Here is a 21697-nt window from a genome sequence, read left to right on the forward strand (position 1 = left end):
TAATTCCTAATGCACTTTTTCAGAGAAATCAGGAGATATTCAGAAGACTTCTCCAACTTGTATCTGATATTTTGGAATGCAGTTATTTGGCATTCTGCAAAACTGTTATGGTACCGTCATTACCATGTGCCTATAGGAATGCTCAGTAAGGTATTCCTGTCACTGGTGCAAAGGAGGTATTTACATTTTAGGGTTAGGAAGGCAAGGATAAGTATCAGTTGGAGCAATTGTTGGGATGAATAACTCAAGACAGTATGGGGTAAACCTTGTTTATACTCCAGGTGGTGGTCATAGTAAGTAAGAGTAACGTTTTTCTGATGGCAAGGTGAAGAACAGAAGGCAGGTGTAGTTTCATCAGTGGAGAGTACATCAGACGGCCCCCATGGTATGGTAGTCAGTGTCATAGTAAATAGAAAATATAAAATTTAAGTAGAAGGAGGACTCCAAATAATGCTCTGAGAAATAGAGACTGCATGAAATATTAGTGGAAATAAGTAGAAGACTGATTGAGGCAAGACTTTCTTAATAAATCTTGAACATCTTGTTGAAATGTAATTTCATGATGCCGTAAAATTTGAGGTGAGAAGCAAAATATCAGACTTTAATAAAATGACACTATTTCAGTTAGGTAATTCACCAGTATATGGGAAATCACTCCACGTGGAAGAATCTAACATGTGCTTTTTTCCACTAATGTTATTTTAGATTTCTTTAGGATTGACATGTTAGTTAAATCTTTTTTATTTATCCAGCTGGCAACTGTTTTTAAAATAAAATTAATAATAGTCACTAAAGATTTTAATTAAAAATTTTAAAAAGTACTCCAGTCACTTGAGTCTAAACTTCTGTGCAGATTTCTCTGCATTCTAGGACAAGGAACTTTGATTAACTAAAGCACAGTGCTGTCCAATAGGGCAGATGAGGAAAGTCAGAGGTCCTGGGAGCCAATCCTGATCGCTACTTGCAAGATGTTTGCATTAAAATAGATACCTTAGTACAGTCTTTCAGAGCACCCATTTTATCATTTTTCATGGAAATGATAATACTTACATATTATAAAGATTTCAAATAAGCCTGTGAAGCTGCTTGTAAAATTTTGAAACAGAATACACCCACACAATAATTTTCTAAAATGTAGAATTGAAATGGAGGTTATTTAAGCGATGTAGTTTGTATTATGCATAGCATTTTTAATTAACGTTTTAATTAACAGCACCCACTTTATTATATACATTCAATTATAGTCCTAGAGAACTGGGAAAAATTCTTTATGACGTATGAAATTGATGTATGGTACATACCCACACTCAAGATGTCTCTTACAATAAAAATAACCCTTTATATAATTTTCTGCTAATGAAAGTAATATGTACTTTCTGATTTCTTTGATTACATTCTCAGTTCTAAGTTTCTGCCTCCTTATTGGCTTCTTTGCTCTGGAACTGCATAGAATAAAATTATGGTCACAAACAGAGTTCTGTATCCATAGCAACATGCATTTCTGTTTCAATACTTTGCAGGTATTAATTTTCATTCTTATACTTTCTTAGTGTTTTCTGGTTGCTTTGGGGGCATAGATGGCTCAGTAAATGGCCTAAGGAAAAAATCCAGTAATCTCAGTGCACTAGGACATGGCAGAGGGAGGAGACCAGGTGGCTAGGCATTAATATGAGCCATTAAGGTACTAGGAGGGTCAGAAATTCAAGTAGGTCAGTTTTAGAATAATGAAGTCAGATCAAGAGGTCATGAAAAGAACTTTGAGAGTCCAGGTAGTTAAAACAAGAGATAAAAAAAGGTGTAGCAAGGAGGGCACGTATTGCATGGTGCACTGGGTGTTATACACAACTAATGAATCATCGAACTTTACCAAAAACCAGGGATGTACTGTATGGTGACTAACATAATAAAAAAATATTATTATAAAAAAAAAGAAAAGAAAAAAAAAGATGTAGTTACGTAATGTCAAGAATCGAAGCACAACAGTAGATTTGGGAAACCAGTAGTAATCCTAATTTTGAAACATGTATACAGGAATCCAAATCCCAGATTATGAAGCAAACAAGTATCAGTGATTGAGGGTAACAAAAAAGTTCCAGTCAGGCAGGTGCCCAAAGTTCATGGCCCTGAGCCTATCTTGGAGGCAAGGTCTCTTTTGGCTAAAGCCCTCTTGGGTGTGCCCTTCCTTAGCAGGGAATGATCCAGGGAGTGAACGGGCAAGCGTGAGCTTGTGCTGGAGGTTAAATGGGAGACAGGGAGGAAAGGGAGTTTCTGAACCTTTTAGGTTAATAAAAAGGAAAACAATCTCATAAATCATGTGTCTCCTATATGTCAGGTGACTTTGTTCAGTACACTGAGCAAGTACAACAGGCAACTAGTAGGCTACCAGTAGTTTACCAGGCATTGGAAACTTGGCAAATACTGACTAGTGGATGTTATAGGTAGTTATATGGCCAGAGCTTTTAATCACAGAATGGTTATAGAAGAGCTCTGTGTTAAATTATGTAAACCATTTTTGTTAACCAATCTTAAAATACATTTGATGTCTGTTAGTACTTAGTGAAAAAAGTCAATTTACATGTTTATCAAAAATGTTAGGCTAATTGAAACATTTAATTTTTTTTCACATCTCTAAATTTACTTACAAGCATTTTCCTATAGATTTTGAAAATCTGTTGGTGTCATGATCTTGATCTAGATTTTGTTTTTTAGTTTGTCTTAAAAGTGTTTTAGACCAGTGTGCCTGTAGTTAAGTGTATGAATATCTCAGATGTGTAACTTTACTTAGACTTCATACTTGTCCAGTTTTACCAGATGCAAGAATATAACATTGAAAAATATTTAACATTACATCTAGTAAGACAAATTCTTAAAAATGATAGTCTAGAGGCTCCTGGGTGGCTCAGCTGGTTGAGCGTCAGACTCTTGATTCCAGCTTAGGTCATGATCTCATAGGTCATGAGATCGAGCCCCACATTGGGTTCCGTTTTCAGCAGGGAGTCTGCTTGAAGATTCTCTCCCTCTGTCCCTACCCCCACATGTGCTCTCTCCTTCTACAATGAATAAAAATAGGTCTTAAAAAAATAAAAACGGGGCACATGGGTGGCTCAGTCAGTTAAGCAGCTGCCTCCCGCTCAGGTCATGATCCTGGAGTCCTAGGATCGAGCCCCACGTTGGGCTCCCTGCTCAGCTGGCAGTCTGCTTTTCCCCCTGCCTCTGCTCCTTCCCCTGCTCATGTGCTCTCTTTCTCTCTGGCTCACTCTCTCAAACGAATAAAATCCTTAATAAATAAATAAATAATAAAGACAGTTTAAAAAGATGGTAGTCTAAATCCTTCTATAAATTAATTTAAAACCTTTATTTTTACATTAAATCATTGTTACGAATCATGTTTCTAATGTCTGCATGCCAGTTATTATAGAACTATTTATACCTTTTTGGGGTGTCTGAGTGGCTCAGTCGGTTAAGCGTCTGCCTTCAGCTCAGATCATGATCCAGGGGTTCTGGGATGGAGCCCCATGTCAGGCTCCCTGCTCGGGGAAGTGCTTCTCCCTTTCCCTCTGACCTTTCCCCCTGCTCATACTCTTCCCCTACCTCAAATGAATAAATACAAAATCTAGGGGCGTCTGGGTGGCACAGCGGTTAAGCGTCTGCCTTCGGCTCAGGGCGTGATCCCGGCGTTATGGGATCGAGCCCCACGTCAGACTCCTCTGCGATGAGCCTGCTTCTTCCTCTCCCACTCCCCCTGCTTGTGTTCCCTCTCTCGCTGGCTGTCTCTGTCTCTGTCGAATAAATAAATAAAAAATCTTAAAAAAAAAATAAAATAAAAAAATAAATACAAAATCTTAAAAACAAAGAACTATTTATACCTTTTGAATATGCACGTGAATGTATTTAGGAACAACCTTCTTGATCCTCTTCCAGAGGCTCAGCTAAAAGAAAAACTTACAAAAATGTTAATAAAAGTAATTTTAAAGTGAGATGGCTAATTTATTAAAAATTACCAATTATATATTTTATATTTATAGGCAGAGGCAAATAATATCACCATGGATTTAGTTAGTGCATTTTTTCTAGTTATTTGCATTGGCTTTGCCTGCAAAATATCTTTCTACATTAGATAAATTCATTTTATGAATAGAGAAGTAAAGCAGCAAGTAACAAGTCATGAACAAAAATACAAATTATTATAGTACATTAAGTTAAAGTGTCTATATCTCACGGGGTTGCTGTGTTGATGTCAAAGTCATCCAGGATGCTTTCCCAAGTAGGGTGAATTAATAGCGAGGTAACCTCCCTCTCTCTTGCTAAACATAATACTAGTATTCTGATACCTAAGATATCTTGGAGAGGCCCACCTGGGCAGTAAAGCTGTTCTTTATGGTCAGGTTGACTGGGGAGGATAATGTGCAACTCTGCTGGAGAGATTTACCACTAAAGCCTTCATGGCTTGAGAATGGATTTCCTAGATACTTATCATGAGCTTCTTTCAAAATCCCTAGAACTAGATCTATCAAGAATTTTATGCAATTAGTGAAAGAAATATTAAGCTAGATATCCTTACTTGTAATCTGATGCTCGAGGGGGGAAAAAGGCTGAAATAATACTATCATTTTTCAGATTATTGACTTTTTATATGTTTTATTGCACACTTAAGTTACAAATGCGGTTTACATGGTACTGACTTAAAATGTAGCATGTGATCTTTCTGTATTAATTTCTGCATATATTTAAAGAATTAGTTGCAGCAAGTGCACACAGTGCATTAAAAAGTATGCATAATGGTAAGACAGGATGCACCATTCCATTCTGAGACAGGCAGTCATGGAGTCAGCTGCAACTTTCACAGGGGATAGGATTCTCTTCTCTTTTATCAGCTCATTGTTATCAAGTCAATTATTTGTGCTTCTAGATTTTCTTATGTTTAATTAAGCAGCCAAAACTTGTGAATACTTTGCTTTAGAAAAGTCATATGGTTGTTAGCATAGTAATCAGTGTTTTCTGAATGGCACTAGGATAATGTGTGGGTTCTTGTGACCTAAGTCTGTATAGGATGTTTGGATAGAGTGGCTAATACAGAACTGGCAGAAAACCTAGGTCAATCTTTGTTTTCCCAGAACAGGGAAGTAAGTGGAGAGAGTATTGAAATCTACTTTCCAATTACTTGAATGTCATTCTTTATAGAAGAAGGTTTCTAGTCAAGAAGAATTCAGCCTGAATTTTATTTTTCTTCCAAGGCCAAATAGGTTACCTTCACTCCTGGAAACACTCTGTCAAGAAACTAGATTTAAGTGTTTCTAGATGCGGCAAATAACATTTCCCGACATGTAGTTCTCCTGTTGTTAGCCCTGACGTTGCACTAAAGTGAGTTGTGGGTAATACGTCTGTTTGGGCTTTTTAATACTCATATTTTACATTCTCCAGATGAGATTATTAAAAGTAGTGTTTGAAGATGGTGTCTTTTAAAATTTTTTTTATTTAAATTCAATTTAGCTAACATACGATGTAGTATTTCAAGAGTAGAATTTAGTGATTCATCAGTTGTATATAACACCCAGTGCTCATTCCATCAAGTGCCCTCCTTAATGCCCATCATACAATTACCCCATCCCTAACCTCCCTCCCCTCCAGGAGCCCTCAGTTTGTTCCCTAGAGTTGGGAGGCCCTTATGGTTTGTCTCCCTCTCTGTTTTCATCTTGTTCTATTTTTCCTTCCCTTCTTCTTGGAGACAGTGTTTTTTTAGGGCCATCATTCTTAAGTGGAATATTTCCACCCTTATAATTCCATTTGAGTCTAAGAAGTATATAAAAAATTGCATTTTGTGCTTCTGTTAATTATTTATATAGTTTAATTTATAAAATAAATGCCCATATACAATCATTTTATGACTAATAGACATTTCATTTGCAAATTTCTGAAATAGGCCAATGCGTTAGGAACCCTCTTATTTTCCTTCTAATTTTAACCTAAACTACGTTTTTTTATTCACTTTCCTCAAGACCTATTTTCAAATAGATGGTTTGGGTGGTACTTTCAGAATAACGCTAGAAATTTCAACATCAGTTATGAGTTTTTAGCAATGTCGTCATTACTCAAAGAAAAACAAATGCAGCCATATTGTTTGCCAGTTCCTGTGACTCATTACATGTTCTACTTCTTTTGAAGCTTTTTTCTGCAGATAGGCATGTAAATTACTGAGAGCTTTTCTTTTGTATTTTTATCTTTCTTCTCTTCTCTTCTCTTCTCTTCTCTTCTCTTCTCTTCTCTTCTCTTCTCTTCTCTATTTTATTCTCCACCTAGAGCACTCCCTTCTTTTGCAAGTAAAAATATATTTCCTTTCTTAAGTCCTTTGTAATATATTCCCAAACTGAATATTTGTTTTTCTGAAATTTTTACTCAAATTAAAGGTTTTTTTTTTTTTGCTTTTCCTATATGCTAAGCTCTGTCCTCTCTTTCATCACATAATTTAATAGTGTCCTTGCAAACAACAGCACTGTATTTCATTTTAACTCTAGGTATAGAATTCCTTCCAGAGCTAAGCTAGTCTCTTGGAATTTGGAGGAATTCTAGCCCATCTATGTCTACAAGTTGCAAAGGAGATATCTCCACTGAACCACAAGGTGGGCTGATGTTTTAATTTTTAGTTAATAGATCTAATAACTGTAGAACTGGAGTCAACACAAATGTCCTTTAAATATACCAGACATGCATATTGGATGCCCAAGAAATTTTTGAAATATTTAAAGGTATATCTGCTGGCTCTTAGTTCTAAATATCTCTCAGTCATTTAAAGGATTTAAAACATATTTTCCATTTGATAGAATGCCGGCATTCTGGTTCAGGAAAGTCCTGTTTGCAGCTTAGATGCAGCAGGTTCCTAGGAATCTGAAGACCTGGTTTCTTACCCAGACTTTTATGTGACTGCCCGCGTCCTTTAATATTCTTTTTTCTACTTTTATCAACTTACTATCTTTCCTGTGGTATATGCAAGCACATTTTAAAAGCTTTAGCCCTATAAAAATACTATTAAATATAAACTTTTATTCTAAAAAATTACCTTACATATAAAATAATTGATAGCACGTGGCTTAATTTGAAATTATTAATTTCCAAAAAATGTTAAAAAGTATATTATATGTCATACAATATAATTATATGGTAAAATAAGCTTTCTGTTTTCACTATTTATATGAATTTCAGTTTTTAAGTGACAATAAATATAAGATCTCATGTAAGATATACAGTTTATGTACAGTATAAATTTACTCTCTAAAATAGATACATTAAACCTTTACAAAATAATTATTTTCTACTGATCCAACAGTATTTTCCTAATATATTCTACTATTGACTTTTTAATACATATGCTGTCCCTCCTTGAATTGAATATCCACTATATATATATATATATATATATATCTGTATTTCCAATTCTATATGTATTTAATAAAATCTCAAATTCATATTTCATTCAGTGTATTCCTTTCATTAAAAAACAAAATGAGACATTTTATTCTGGTGGAGTGAAAGTTCTAGAAGAATAAGAGTCTGAAGTTTGCTTCAGAAATAACATAGACATAAGGAGTGATCAACAACCAAATATAACAGAAAGAAAGCTGTTATCTATATTTTAATTTTTAAACTATAGTAGTTGATACTAAAAATATATAATAATATAAACTAATTGTAAATGTACTGTATACTAGATCATGTATTTTCAAACCTAGTCATCAGGGTTTTTTCTTCTCAAAATTATTTTAAGAAAACAGCCATGGGTTTTTTCTTTTTCTTTTTTTTTTTTTAAGATTTTATTTATTTATTCGACAGACATAGAGACAGCCAGCGAGAGAGGGAACACAAGCAGGGGGAGTGGGAGAGAAAGAAGCAGGCTCATAGTGGAGGAGCCTGATGTGGGGCTCGATCCCACAACGCCGGGATCACGCCCTGAGCCGAAGGCAGATGCTTAACCGCTGTGCCACCCAGGCGCCCCAGCCATGGGTTTTTTTTCTGAAGCCGGCAGTTTCAACACTGAAAGTTAAATCTCCCAATATTTTCCTTTGACAAAGATTTCAGTGAAGTTTGAAGGACATATAATTGAGGATGAATTTTGGGTGTTTACATAAAACACATTTACATTAGGAAATATAGAAAAAATAAAGGTAAGTTATTCTGTAATAAACTCCTACGTATTAAAGCAAAAGGAAGAAGTAAAGAGAATTTAAATATATATGCTCCATAAAAGTAAATAGCAGATAGCAAGGATTTTTTTTTTCCAAAATTACTTCAAGGATATCCATCTGGTCACCATAGATTAACCCCAATTCCTTTATGCATTTATGTTACTTTACAATGCTAATTGGTATTTATTATAATGACCTTGAATTATTTTATGGTCCTGGAATATTTTCAGAATCTTCAAAGAAAGATTAAAGTATTATTATAAGTATATATGTAGCAATTTGCCCTCCTTAGTAGGGTGCACTCATCTCTTCCAATGTGTGATATTTGCAGTGTGTTAATTGTCTCAGGTCTACCAGCCATGCAGACCAGTTGCCCTAGTGCTTCCTGTATGAGGTAAAATGAAAGGACCAAGTGAATAAAAGATGAAAAACATAGCCTATCAAGACAGGTTAACTGCAGGATATAGGAGTGCTTGGACCTTTTCTGCCTGATGTAGCCAGCCAAGAAATTAGATGGTCATTTCTTCAAATCTTTACCTTTCTGTGAGGTTTTCATGCTTGTGGCATTTATGTGTAACTTCCTTGAAATGATGAAGTTGCAAATAGTGTTTTACTGCCCTGCCCTACACCCCGCAGAGATTAGCAGGCACATCTCATCCCTTCTACTCTATCCTCATAATTCCTGTAAGAAATATGGGTGTGTTTGAATTCTGTGTCCTCTTGCTCTTGAAGCCTGTATGAAGCACGCACAATAGCTAACCGAACGCTATCCACTTCTATACCGTTCTACTTTCTAATTCCAACCTCCATCACCAGCCAAAGAATTTCTAAGGAAGGTGACAGAATGGTGTCAGGGCCCCTGTTCTTACGGTCTTGCCCTTTCATTGTAGGAGGAAATTTCCGTTGAGAAGGAGGTTAGGAATTTGGACTCTCTCTTGAAATGGAATCCCAAACCATTTCCTCTGAGGATTCTACCTCCTTGATAAACCTTGTTATAGATGAGAACACAACTCCTCAGAAATGGACACTGAAGGCTCATTGGTAGATATGGCCTTCCAGCTTCTTAAAATATGATTCGGTGAGGTAATGGATGTTTAGATATATGGACACACCGATGGACAAACCAACCAATGACTGACACAGCTGGCCAGAGAGCTGCGAACCACTTATTAAGGATCAAAGGTCTTGAAAGACATGAGACCTATGTCAAAGCAAGAGTTAGTTCACCGGGAGGTACTCACCATTCTGTGAACACCTCTGCCTCAGACCATTCTGAATTCAACACTCCCACTTTTTTATCACTTAGTTTCTTTTTAATCCTGTCTCTCCATAGTGTCTGGCCATACCACTGCCTGAGCCATGGTGTTCATTACACTCCAGAACAGCGCTGAGTCGTGTTTAACTGTTGTATTTAATTCATTAGGCACACTAATCATCTGTCATTATTTCTGGTACTTTTTTCTTTGAGAGACAAAAGCAGTGTTTTCTTACAAGGTTAAATTCTCTTTTATGCTAAAGTTTCTATGGGAGCTGTTTACAATAGAAAATTCTATTGCATTTGATATTTATAAAATAGTGTTAGAAAATTAAAAGACTGTGATTTAAAATGGTATGTTTTCTTTGAACCTATAAACTTAAATCCAAATATTTATTTATCATGTCCAGCATAATGAAAAAAGAAATTATTTTTATGTTTTTTATGACTTAATAAGTTTGGTGGCCTTAATATTAAACATAAATAGCTAAAATGTACTCTAGAACTCATAGTATGTTGTTCTGAAGAAACTATATTAGTTTAAACTTTTTTACATGATAATGGAAGGTAAAGAATAATGAAGTAATATGATATTCAAAGACATAAATGAAATCAAGGGTCCCCTGTGAAAAATCCAAAATAAAAAGAAAAATTGTCCTAGGATTATGCATTTCCATAATACAGGCTATATTAAAAATAATTATTGTATTAAATTTTAAGAAATTATTCTGTATTAGAAGCATTCTCCTTGCCACCTAGGCATAAAACATCTGCATTATTTTTAAAAAGTTTTGTTGTATTGTGTGTTATATATACAAAGAACATATGTCATAAATAATGCTGAAGTCCTAATGCACACAAACAAAATGAACATGACGAACTGACCACCCAAGTTAAGAATTAGAACACTGCTAAAACTTTTGTCTCTAACCGGATGCTTCTTCCTCTCCCAAGCTCCCGGTATCTGACCCAGAGGCAACCTCTGGCCTTAATTGTGTGCTGATGGTTACGGAATGTTTTCTTCAGGACAGTATTATCACACATCTGTTCCCTAAACAGTCTGTTGTTTGCTTTTGCTTATTTTTGAACTTTATAAAAATGGTTGCATATTGTAGATAATCCATGATTTGAATTTTTCTCTCAATAGTTTATTTTGAAGATTCATCCATTCTCTTGTATGTGGTTCTAGTTTATTCATTTCTCTGGATATAATATCCCATTATATGATGGCAAGTCAATTAATTGTGATACAGAGTTGTCACCTCTAGTTGTGTAGTTATAAAAACTCCACTATTCATATTTTTGGACATGCCCTTGGTATGCATGTATAAGAGTTTCTCTATAAAATGTTGGGACATAGTTTATGAAAATGTTCAACTTTTCTAGGTAGTGCCAACTAAACTTACAATTGGGTTTCATCACTTTATGCTCCCATCATGTGTGTGTAAGAATGCCATTGATACACATCCTTGCCAACACTTGGTAGTGTCAGACTTACTATTTTTGCAAATGTAGCGATTGTAAAATGATATTGCATTTTCTGATGACTACTGAGGATTGGGCACATTTTCATATGTTGACTATTAAAATATTTCCTTTTATAAAGTTCCTGGTCATGCCTTTTTCTCATTTCTCTATTACCGAGAATTATTTCTCTTTATTTATTGATATGCTTCATAAATTCTGAATACTGTTCTTTCATTAATTGCGTATGTTAGAAATCTCCCCGTTTAGGTTTTTATTTATTTTTTTTGTTATCTTTATGGTGTCTTTTGATGAATAGAGGTTCTTAATTATATTATAGTCTAACTTACCAATCTTTTCAACTTAGTGCCTTTTGAATTATGTGTAAGAAATCCTTCCTTACCTTGAAGTAAAAAAGCCCTCCCCCATATTTTTTAAAATGTCATCTTTCACATTTGGTCTCTGATCCACTATGCATTGATTTTTAGAATATTAGCCTTATTGAGATACAATTTCCATACAATTCATACAGTTCACCTACTTAAAATATACAGTTGAGTGGGTTTCAGTTTGGTTCAGTTGTGCAACCATCACCTCAATAATTTTGGAGTATTTTTTCACCTCCTCCCAAAAGACACATGCTTATTAATAGTCAGCCACTCTCCATTTTCTCCACAACACTCTAGCCCTAGGCAACCACTAATTTAAATTCTGTCCCTCTAAATTTGCTTGTTTTGGCTATTTCTTATGAGTAGAACCTATAACATGTGGTCTTTTGTGACTGGCTTCTTTCATTCATGATGTTTTCAAGGTTCATTCATGTCATAGCCTATATTTGTTCTCCATTCCTTTTTTTTTTTTTTTTGCTGAATAATATTTCATTGTCTATACTATATTTTATTTGTTCATTCATCAGTTGATGGACAATTTGTTCCTACTTTTTGCTGTTATGAATAATGCTGCTATGAACATTCATGTACAAGTATTTTGCGGAGATATGATTTATTTCTCGTGGATACACCTAGGAGTAGAGAGAATTGATTTTTTTGTCTGTTGTGTAAGATAGGGATCAGATTTCATTCTTCCCCATGTGAATAGCTTCTTGTCTTAGGACAATTTTTAAACTGGTTCATCATTGCCCCCCTAAAGTGCAATACCAGCTCTGTTCAATGTGACCTTGTTTTTAGGTTCACTATTATGTTCCATGAGTCAAGATGTTTCTGTTTTTTATGATAATACTACATTGTATTAATTTCAGTAACGTTATTTTAGGCCCTGATATGTGGTATGGAATGTCACATCACTTGTTCTTCTTTGGGAATATCATGGTACTGTGCTCATCCCGTACATTTTAGGTTCCGCTTGTCAAGTTTCTTGGAAGCATTTGTTGAAATTTTACTTGGACTGCATTGATGCTATTGACCAATCTGGGAAGAACTGATGGAGAGACTTTCCATCACCATGATATACCTCTCAGTTATTTAGATCTTCTTTAATGTCTTTCAAAAAGGCTTATAATTTTTTCTTTAAAGTTTTACACATCTTCTGGTAGACTTGTTTCTGAGAATCTTATATTTGTTATACATGATGTTTATAATTTTTTGCTGGTGTATAAAAATTGCAAACAATTTTTAAACATGGATCTTTAATTCAAACAGCCTTCTAAACTCTCTATTTCTAATAATTTGTACGTTCATTTTGCATTTTCTCTATAGACAATCATAGCATTCATGACTGAAGACAGTTTGTTTTCATTTTATTTTTTCTGGTCATATCCTTATGAATACAAGTAGTAGTAGGTATTTTTTTTCCTCTCTCTGTTTTTTTTTTTTTAAGATTTTATTTATTTATTTGACAGAGAGACAGCCAGTGAGAGAGAGAGACAGCCAGTGAGAGAGAGAACACAAGCAGGGGGAGTGGGAGAGGAAGAAGCAGGCTCCTAGCAGAGCAGGGAGCCCAATGCGGGGCTCAATCCCAAGACCCTGGGATCGTGCCCTGAGCCAAAGGCAGACACTTAATGACTGAGCCACCCAAGCGCCCCTCTTCTCTCTGATCTTAAAAGGCAGTAGCTTCACAATAAATAATGAATAAAATTTACTGAGCTTTTGGCAAATACCTTTCATCTCATTAAGAATGGTATCTTCTAGGGGCGCCTGGGTGGCTCAGTTGTTAAGCATCTGCCTCTGGCTCAGGTCATGATCCCAGGGTCCCGGGATCGAGCCCCTCATCGGGCTCCCTGCTCACCAGGAAGCCTGCTTCTCCCTCTCCCACTCCCCTTGCTCGTGTTCCCTCTCTCGCTGTGTCTTTTTCTGTTAAATAAATAAAATCTAAAAAAAAAAAAAAAAAAAGAATGGTCTCTTCTATTCCTCTTTGACCAAGAGTTTATGTTATGGAATTTTTTCAAGTGTTTTTCTGTTTATTGTGATAAACATAAGGATTTTTTTTAACACATTAATGGAATAAATCATAATATCATAGATTATTCTTTACCATTACACCAACATTATGTCCCATCCAGTTTTTAAATGATGTATTATTGCTGGCTTCAATTTGCTGATGATTGTTGAGTGTGAGCAACCTGAAATTTTATTTTTTAGACATGTTTTTTAATTGATGTTATGCTAGCCTCACAAATTGAGTTGCTGAGTAATATTTTTTCTATTTCCTGAAAGAATTAATATAAGAGTGAATTGTTTGTTTCTTAATAATTTGGTGGATCTGGCCAGTAGAGCCATCTGGGTTTGATATTTCATTTCTGGAAAGATTTTTGACTACTATTTAAATTTTTCTAATGGCTACAGAATGATTCATATTTTCCATTTTTTAAAGCCAATTTTGGTAAATTTTTATAGTTTATGGATTTTTCCTCTTCATTTAAATTTGATATTTATTAGCATTTATAGATTTTGAGAAATGTTAAACTTTCCTTGCATTCTCTACAACATGGCAATTACACATTTTATTTGTATACATTATCAGATTTGGTTTGGTAATAATTTATTTAGGATTTTATGTCTGTGTTCATGAATGAGTTGTTATATAATTTTTATTTCTCTTCCTATTCTTGTTATTCTTTGGTATCAATATTATGACTTCTGAAATAGTTTGAAAGTACATTTCTCTATTCTCTGCAAGAGATTATAAAAGACTAGAATGATCTATCTTCTGAGAAATTTTTTTAGACCTCACCTGGAAATTATCTAAGCTTAGTGTTTTCTTTGTAGGAAGATTTTTCACTATTCTTTCAATTGATTAATTAGATTGTTTTATTTTATTTCTTATTTTTGGCAGTTTATCTTTTCCTAGTAATCTATTTCACCTTCGTTCTCCAATTATTGGCATAATATTTTTATGGTATGATCATATCTTTTTAATCTGTGATGGATCTGTAGTATTTTTTTTAATTTTAGTTTTAGTTATTATCTCTTTTTTCTAGGTAATATTGCCACAGCTTTATTCTCAGCCCTAGTATTGTTTATTTGTGCCTTCTTTCTTGTCTCCTTCATCAGTCCTACCAGAAATTGTCCTATCTTGCTAATTTCTTAAATTGGCCTTTTTCCAATAGTAATTAAACTTTCAAAAGTAAATAGCATGTTGTGGTTGCATATTTTCCTCACTTTAGTTTCATCCTTCTGGATTTGGTAAATAATATTTTCATTATCCATCATTTCTGAGAAATTTTATTTAAATGTTATGAATTTATTTTTATTAGGAAATATGTTAACATCAGTCAATTTAAAAGTCACAAAAATGACACAACAAAATATTTCCCATGCACCCCTGACTGTTGGCACTAAATCCCTCATTACCATCTAAAACAGTACAAATGTTAAAAAAAAAGAAAAAGAAAAAAAAAAGTCTTAGGTCTTCTTCCAGAGATCAATTCCAAGGACTTTAATTTTTATCTTAATTTCATTTTGAACCATAGGTTGGTTGGTTATTTATTTTATTTTAGAGAGAGAGCGTGGGGGGAGGGGCAATGGGAGAGGGAGAGAGAGAATCTTAAGCAGGCTTCATACCCAACGCAGAGAGAGCCCAATGCAGGACTTGATCTCACGACCCTGAGATCATGACCTGAGCCAAAATCAAGAGTTGGACACTTAACCAACTGAGCCACCCAGGCGCCCTGAAGCATGAGTTATTTAAAGTGTATGTTTAAAATTTTGAAGTATGTGGGGAATTATTTTGGTTTTGTTGTTACTATTTTTGTCATGGTTCCTAATTTAATTGCAGTCTTGTTGAAAAATGCCTTTTTGATACCACCATTGTTTTTGCAGTACGTTGACATTTAGGTTTCATGGTTTCATGTGTGTATGTGTGTGTGTGTGTGTGAGTGTGTGAGATGAAATCTCCTACTAGAATGGTGAATTTTTCCATTTTCCCCTGTAATTCCAATAAATTTGTTGTATGTATAATTTGAGCTTGTTTTATCACATGTATATAGTTCAGATATATCTCTCTGATGAATGAAATTTTTTAAAATAATTATTTAATGATACTCTATTCTGAGAGTGTCTTTGGTTAATATTTTATTGGCATAACTTTTTCCGTTTCTTTAGTTTCAATTTCTTCATGTCTTCAGTATCTCATTTAAAAAAATGGATGAATTTTGATTTGCTTAAAAAATCTGAACTATCACACTTTCTTTTAAGTAGTAATTTTGGTACATTTACACTTGTAATTATTAATAGACCTTACTGTTTTCATCTTTCCTACTTTTTTCTATGCTTTTTTATTGCCCTTATTTTTAAAAGAGACTTTATTTTTAAAATATTTTTAGATTTACAGAAAAATTATAAGGAAAGAGCTCCCATATATCTTTGCACCCAGTTTCTCATATTATTAACATGTTATATTAGTATGATACATTGTTTAGGTTATGCACCAATATTGATATATCATCATTAACTGAAATCCATACCTTATTCCAATTTGCTCAGTTTTGACCTAATGTCATTTTTTTGTTCCAAGATCCTATCTAGGATCTTACTTTACTTTTAGTTGTCATCTCTCTTTTATATGACTATGTACTTATGGATATTTATTTTATTCTTTGGAATATAACCTCATCCTTTTTTTCTTAAGTTGTTCCAGCTTTGGCCATTGGGAGGTCTTTCAGTTGCTTCCTGTATCAACTGGTTCCTATATTTAATATACACTAATCAATGAACACTTCCTTACTACTAGCACAACCAGATGTTCTTATTCATCTTATGTATTTCTTGCCCATTCTTAGAATCAGTCGTTTGTCCAAGGGCCACTGGTTCCTTTTATGGGAATGGTGCTAGAACCCAAAATCTGGGTGCTTGTTGTACATGTTGCTATGGGGGTGTCATTTACTGAGGGTATTCTGCTTTTCCCTTACTTTGCCTGCTTTTAAGTTTTTCTCTTTGTCTTTTGTGTTCTGCCATTTTATTACCTAGTATACAGATATGGAGCTCACTCCTTCCTTCCTTCCTTCCTTCCTTCCTTCCTTCCTTCCTTCCTTCCCTTCTTTCGTTTCTATCCTAGTTGATGTTTACTCTGCTCACTATCTGTGGATTCTTGCTTTTCCCCAGTTCTGGAAAATTCAGTCATTTTTGCATATCCTTCCTATCTTCTCTTCTCTGTCCCCTCCTTCTGGAACTCTAGACATATATTAGATATTTTTATTTTACTTTCCATAGCTTTGAACATCTCACTTATAGTTGTTATCTTCTGATATTAATATGCTGCGTTCTGAGTAATTTATTAAGATCTCTCTTCTCTTTCATTACTTTTTGCTTCTGCTATGTTTAAACTGCCTTAACTCATTTATCCTTTTATTCAGAAACATTATTTTTGGAAATTGTATTTGTTTTTTTCTCAAATCTGGTAATTTTTGCTTAATCTCTTCTCATTTACTCATTTTGTGATTCCATCTTTTGTTTTTTAAAATATTTAATACGTTATTCAATCTTATTTTTCTGATAATTCTCCATATTTGAAGTGCTTGCCAGTGGAAATATGTTTTTGCTAGATCGTACCAATGGTGGGTTTTTTTTTTCTGGATTTTCTAATTTTTTTATTATGAGCTCATTTTTGATTTATCTTAATTTATGGAAAACTTGGAGACATTAAACTGAAGAAACTTTTCTCCAGAAGGAATTTGTTTTAGCTTCAGGCAGGAGTAAATAACGCTATGGACCTTGAACTGCTTTAGTCCTATTCCAGGCTCTCTGACTTAATTCTGTGGAATCATGTTCAACTCCCATATTCCTTGTCCCTGAAGCTGCAATGTTAATAAGGGTATTTGTCCTCAAAGATACCTTGCCTTTTGGGCATGCTTACTGTTCATTATCCTATTTTTGGCACATGCAGTTTGCATGCGTGTGATTTTTGTTTTATTTTGTTTTTCCCTTTGGATTTTTCTCTTACTTCCTAATGAGCAAAGAAAGAAAACATTGTGTTTTATACAGAATCTAGTTGTTTCATCTCATGAGGGCCTCTCAGAATATCTAATCTTCCAAACTGCCTGAAGAAACTATCCTAAATCACCAATATTCCTATCTCTTCCTTGCCTTCAACATACATTTAGTTGTTCAGCCCTTTTAATTCTACTTCTAAAACTGTATTCCCATCCATTCCCGTCTGCTGACCTTCCCATCTCTGGTGTCTCTAACTCATTATCTATATTGCCATGTTAGTCTTTCTTAATATAAATTCAGTGGTATTTCTTGACTTACTATCCCCACATACTCCTCTCCAGCATCCAACTGAGGTATCTTATTGGTCCTCCAGTGCCTTGATTTCCAACCTTTGTAGTTTAATATCTTCAATGACTGCAGCAAATCTCTCTTTTCTGAATTTCCCCTATTCCTCTTTGATGCTCTGTTTTTCTTCTTCCGTGCAGCTCATTCTTTTGGCCTGAAATGTCCTGTATTCATCCCTGTCCCCAAATGGTACTGATTTATCTCTTAAGGTCCATCTCAGATGCATTCAGTTTTATTCAGTTTTCCAGAATTCTTCCTAGCTCAAAGTAACTGCTCCTTCTTTTGAACTTCTGTGGCATTTTGTCTTCTTTTTTGGGTTTACGGCTTGTGTGTGAGTGTAACTTATATATTACACTCTAAAATCTTTAGGGAAATGTTTTCTTCTAGAAGTCACTTATGATGGCTTCCACATCATAGATCCTAACAAATAGTGAATTATATATGATTATAAATTAAAGAGTAGCACATTGGAAATATTTCAGACATTGGTGAGATTACTCATGAACTTTCTGTGAAAGTACAAAAGTAACCTAATACATCAAAAACTTATTAATATGTCTTTATTCCAAGAGGACCTACAGAGTAATTTTTCAAACTAGTCCAAATGATTCTTTCTTAACTATAAACATGCTCTCAACTTAGACACATTTTGCTTTCATAAAGTTTATTTTTGAATTTTGTTTGGGGCTACTTTGATGATCATCCTGGCAATCCATAATCATTTATAAGGTGTTTCAACCTCCCACTTCTTTAACCAGGATTGTCAGATTCAGAGTGGTTTCAAGAGTCACTAGCTTTCTAAGGAAATTGGTGTGTATGTTTCGTGTTCTTGTGTTTTTTTGTGATTCATTTTCTTATCGTGGTAAAATACACATAACATAAAATTTACCATCGTAACCATTTTTAAACGTACAGCTTAGTGGTATTAAATACATTCACATTGTTGTGCATCCATCAGCACATTCATCCCCAGAACTCTATCTTGTAAAACTGAAACTCTGTGCCCATTAAACTGTAATCCCCCATCCTCCTTCCAGCCCCTGGCAACCACCATTCTACTTTCCGTCTTTATGATTTTGACTACCCTAAGTATCTCATGTAAGCAGAATCAACAGCATTTGTCTTTGGTGGGTGGCTTATTTCACTTAGCATAATGTCCTCAAGGTTCATCCATGTTGTAGCATAAGGCAGATCTTCCTTCATTTTTCAGGCTGAATAATACTGTGTTGTATGTAAAGACTCTATTTTGCTTATCCATTTATCTGTCAATGGATGTCTGGGTTGTTATGTTTTCTGGTCTGTATGTTTTTAACTGTTAATTGAAATCAGCTTGATTAAAACTTGTCCTTACAGTGTGTCTCCTGTAGATACAACCTTTATTAGATTGTGAAATCTCTTTGTAATTCTGCTCTTTTATATTAGTCAAATAGATGAAGCTTTCTAGGTCACTATTTATAATATTAAAGAAAAATGAACACATCTATTCCAGATTGATCTTGGCAGTTCCATCACTGCAGTTATCAGCACATGCTAGGGACTGAAATATTAAGTACCCCAGGGAAGTCTTCAGCATTAAGTTCTTTCATTTAATGTTTATTTCTTCCATAATTAGTTGATTCATTTTTCAGTATAGTTTCTCTATTTGAAAACCATCATTGGACTAGAGCCAGTGTGTGTCAGTGTGCCAGCAATTTAAAATGCCTTCCTTAAGTTATCATCACATTCCTAATCAACTAATAAAAACAGACAAAATTATGAAGTGCAGCAGTGGTAGGGTGCGGAGAAATAGGTTCACATACCCACTGTTGTTCACACTGGAAATGGATTCAGTGTTTCTGTAGAGCAATTTAGAAAATAAGTTAGAAAGTTATTCTTATCTTTTAACCAAATAATTTTGATAATATAACTTAAAAGCAAAATACCAGTGTAATTTATTCATAGATATCTCATATGTAATAATGACTAATTGGAAATAAGATAAATATCCAAGGAAATTACAATATAGTGCAATGATGAAGTACCAAAGAGCCACTAAAAGTGACAAATACATTAATAAATGGGAATGAAGATGTAAAATTAGGTATAGGAAAAGGTAGAACAGCATCTAAACGGTGATTATACCATTAAAAATATTTTTATGTACATTGTCAAAGATTGAAATTCAATTTGGGGTGGTGTCAGTGGTTTTGGAAAGCTCACTTTTTTGGTTCTTTTTTTATTTTTTTATAAAGCCATTATGACCTTGCAACTTTGGGATGTAACATTGTTCTAATCATAGTGAAAATTAGAGGTTAGAGGTACACAATAAGAATAAATTAATAAAATACAATAAATGTCATTCTTTGTAAAAAAAAAAAATCCTACTGCTTTGTTACAGTATAGTATGTGATAAAAACAAAGGCTTTCAAATCAGACTGAATTTGGATAAAATCTTTGTATGTCCTTTTTCTTGGACTACATGTCTGAGTCTGTCCTGGCTTCTATAACAAAATGCCACAGACTGGGTGGCTTGTAAATAACAAAAATTCATTTGTCACAGTTCTAGAGGCTGGGAAGTCAAAGATCAAGGCACCAACACAGTGTGTTCTGATGAGGACCCCCTTCCTAGTTCAAAACTAGCACCTTTTCACTGTGTCCTCACATGATGGAAGGGGCAAGGGATCTCTGAGTTTCTTTTGAAAAGGCACTAATCCCATTTTATAAAGGCATTAATTACGTCCTAAAGGCCCATGACCAGTGTCCTTAAAAGAAGAGGAAAATTTGGACCCAGAGACATGACATACAAAGAAGCCATTTAACGATGGAGCAGAGATTGGAGTGATATATCTGCAAATCAAGGGACACCAAGGATTGCCAGCAGACATCAAAAGCTAGAAGGGAGGCATGGACCAGATTCTGTCTCTGAACCTCCAGAAGGAATCAACCCTGCCAGCACCTTGATCTCAGACTACTAATTTCTAGAACCGTGAGAGAGTAGATGTCTGTTGCGTAAAGCCGCCCAGTTTATGGTACTTGTTATGGCAGCCTCAGGAAAGTAATATGCCCCATATGTTTGGGAATTAAGAAACCTGCTTCTAAATGTTTTATAAGTCAAAACAGAAAATAATAAAGGAAGTTAAAAAATGTTTTGAGCTAAATGATCATGAAAACACCATATATCTACACTTGAGAGATTAAATTAATGCAAGAGTTGGGGGGGGTATTTATAATCTTAAATTTATAAATCAGAAAAGAAATCATAAAAATAAATGAGCTAAATACTGGAAATAAGAAATCAGGAGGAGGAATATAAAATAAACCCAAGAATATAAAATGCAAGACATCATGAAATAAGAGCCAGTATCAATGAAATAAAAGCAAAAATACTGTAGCAAGTACTAGATGAACTTAGGAGCATAACATTGAATATTTGAAAAAGCAAGTTGCAGAATATATGTAATATTCCACTTACATAGATATTTGAAACAAGTAAAACTAAACGTGTTGTATATGGTAAAAAGGTTCTAGGTAGAATTTACATCTATGCTAGGAGGGAATGGCATGGGATAGGAGAATAAGTGGATGAGGGGAAAGAAGGTATGAGGGGAAGGAAAGAAGGAAAGAAGGAATGAACTTGTATGTTTGTTAACCTTTTGCAATTCTTCTTTTATGATTTTCCTATTCATATCCTCTGCCCATTTTTCCATTTTTAAAAACCAGGTTATTGCTGATATGGAGGCCCAAGTTCACAAGCTGAGAGAAGAGCTGATTCATGTGAACTCGCAGCGGAAACAGCAGCTGATAGAGCTTGGTCTTCTTCGAGAAGAGGAGAAGCAAAGAGCTGCAAGGGACCATGAGACCGCTGTCTACAAACTGAAGGCTGAGTCAGAAAAGATGAAGATGGAGCTGAAAAAAACTCACGCTGCTGAGACAGAGGTGACATTGGAAAAGGTGAGATATCCAGCTGGATTTGCACCCCTGAAACCCATGTTTGGGCTGCACTGCTGCCACCCTTGCATTTAATCTCTAAAAGGTGGTGAGCATAGAACTACTCCTGAAATTTGCCAGCTGTTCAAATGAGCAATTTATGT

The 21697-nt window shown here is 34.6% G+C and overlaps 1 protein-coding gene across 6 annotated transcripts in view; it reads left to right on the plus strand.

The window, feature by feature from the left end:
- CEP112 (centrosomal protein 112) overlaps positions 1–21697 on the plus strand; it is a 402227-nt gene that overhangs the window by 227768 nt on the left and 152762 nt on the right. For all 6 annotated transcript variants that reach the window (XM_034641416.1, XM_034641414.1, XM_034641415.1 and 3 more), the window contains one exon: positions 21327–21557. In XM_034641416.1, the coding sequence (XP_034497307.1) occupies positions 21327–21557 (231 nt within the window). The remainder of the gene's footprint in view (positions 1–21326; positions 21558–21697) is intronic.

This window comes from Ailuropoda melanoleuca, chromosome 13, assembly GCF_002007445.2.
Source record: "Ailuropoda melanoleuca isolate Jingjing chromosome 13, ASM200744v2, whole genome shotgun sequence".
Taxonomy (NCBI): Eukaryota; Metazoa; Chordata; class Mammalia; order Carnivora; family Ursidae; genus Ailuropoda; species Ailuropoda melanoleuca.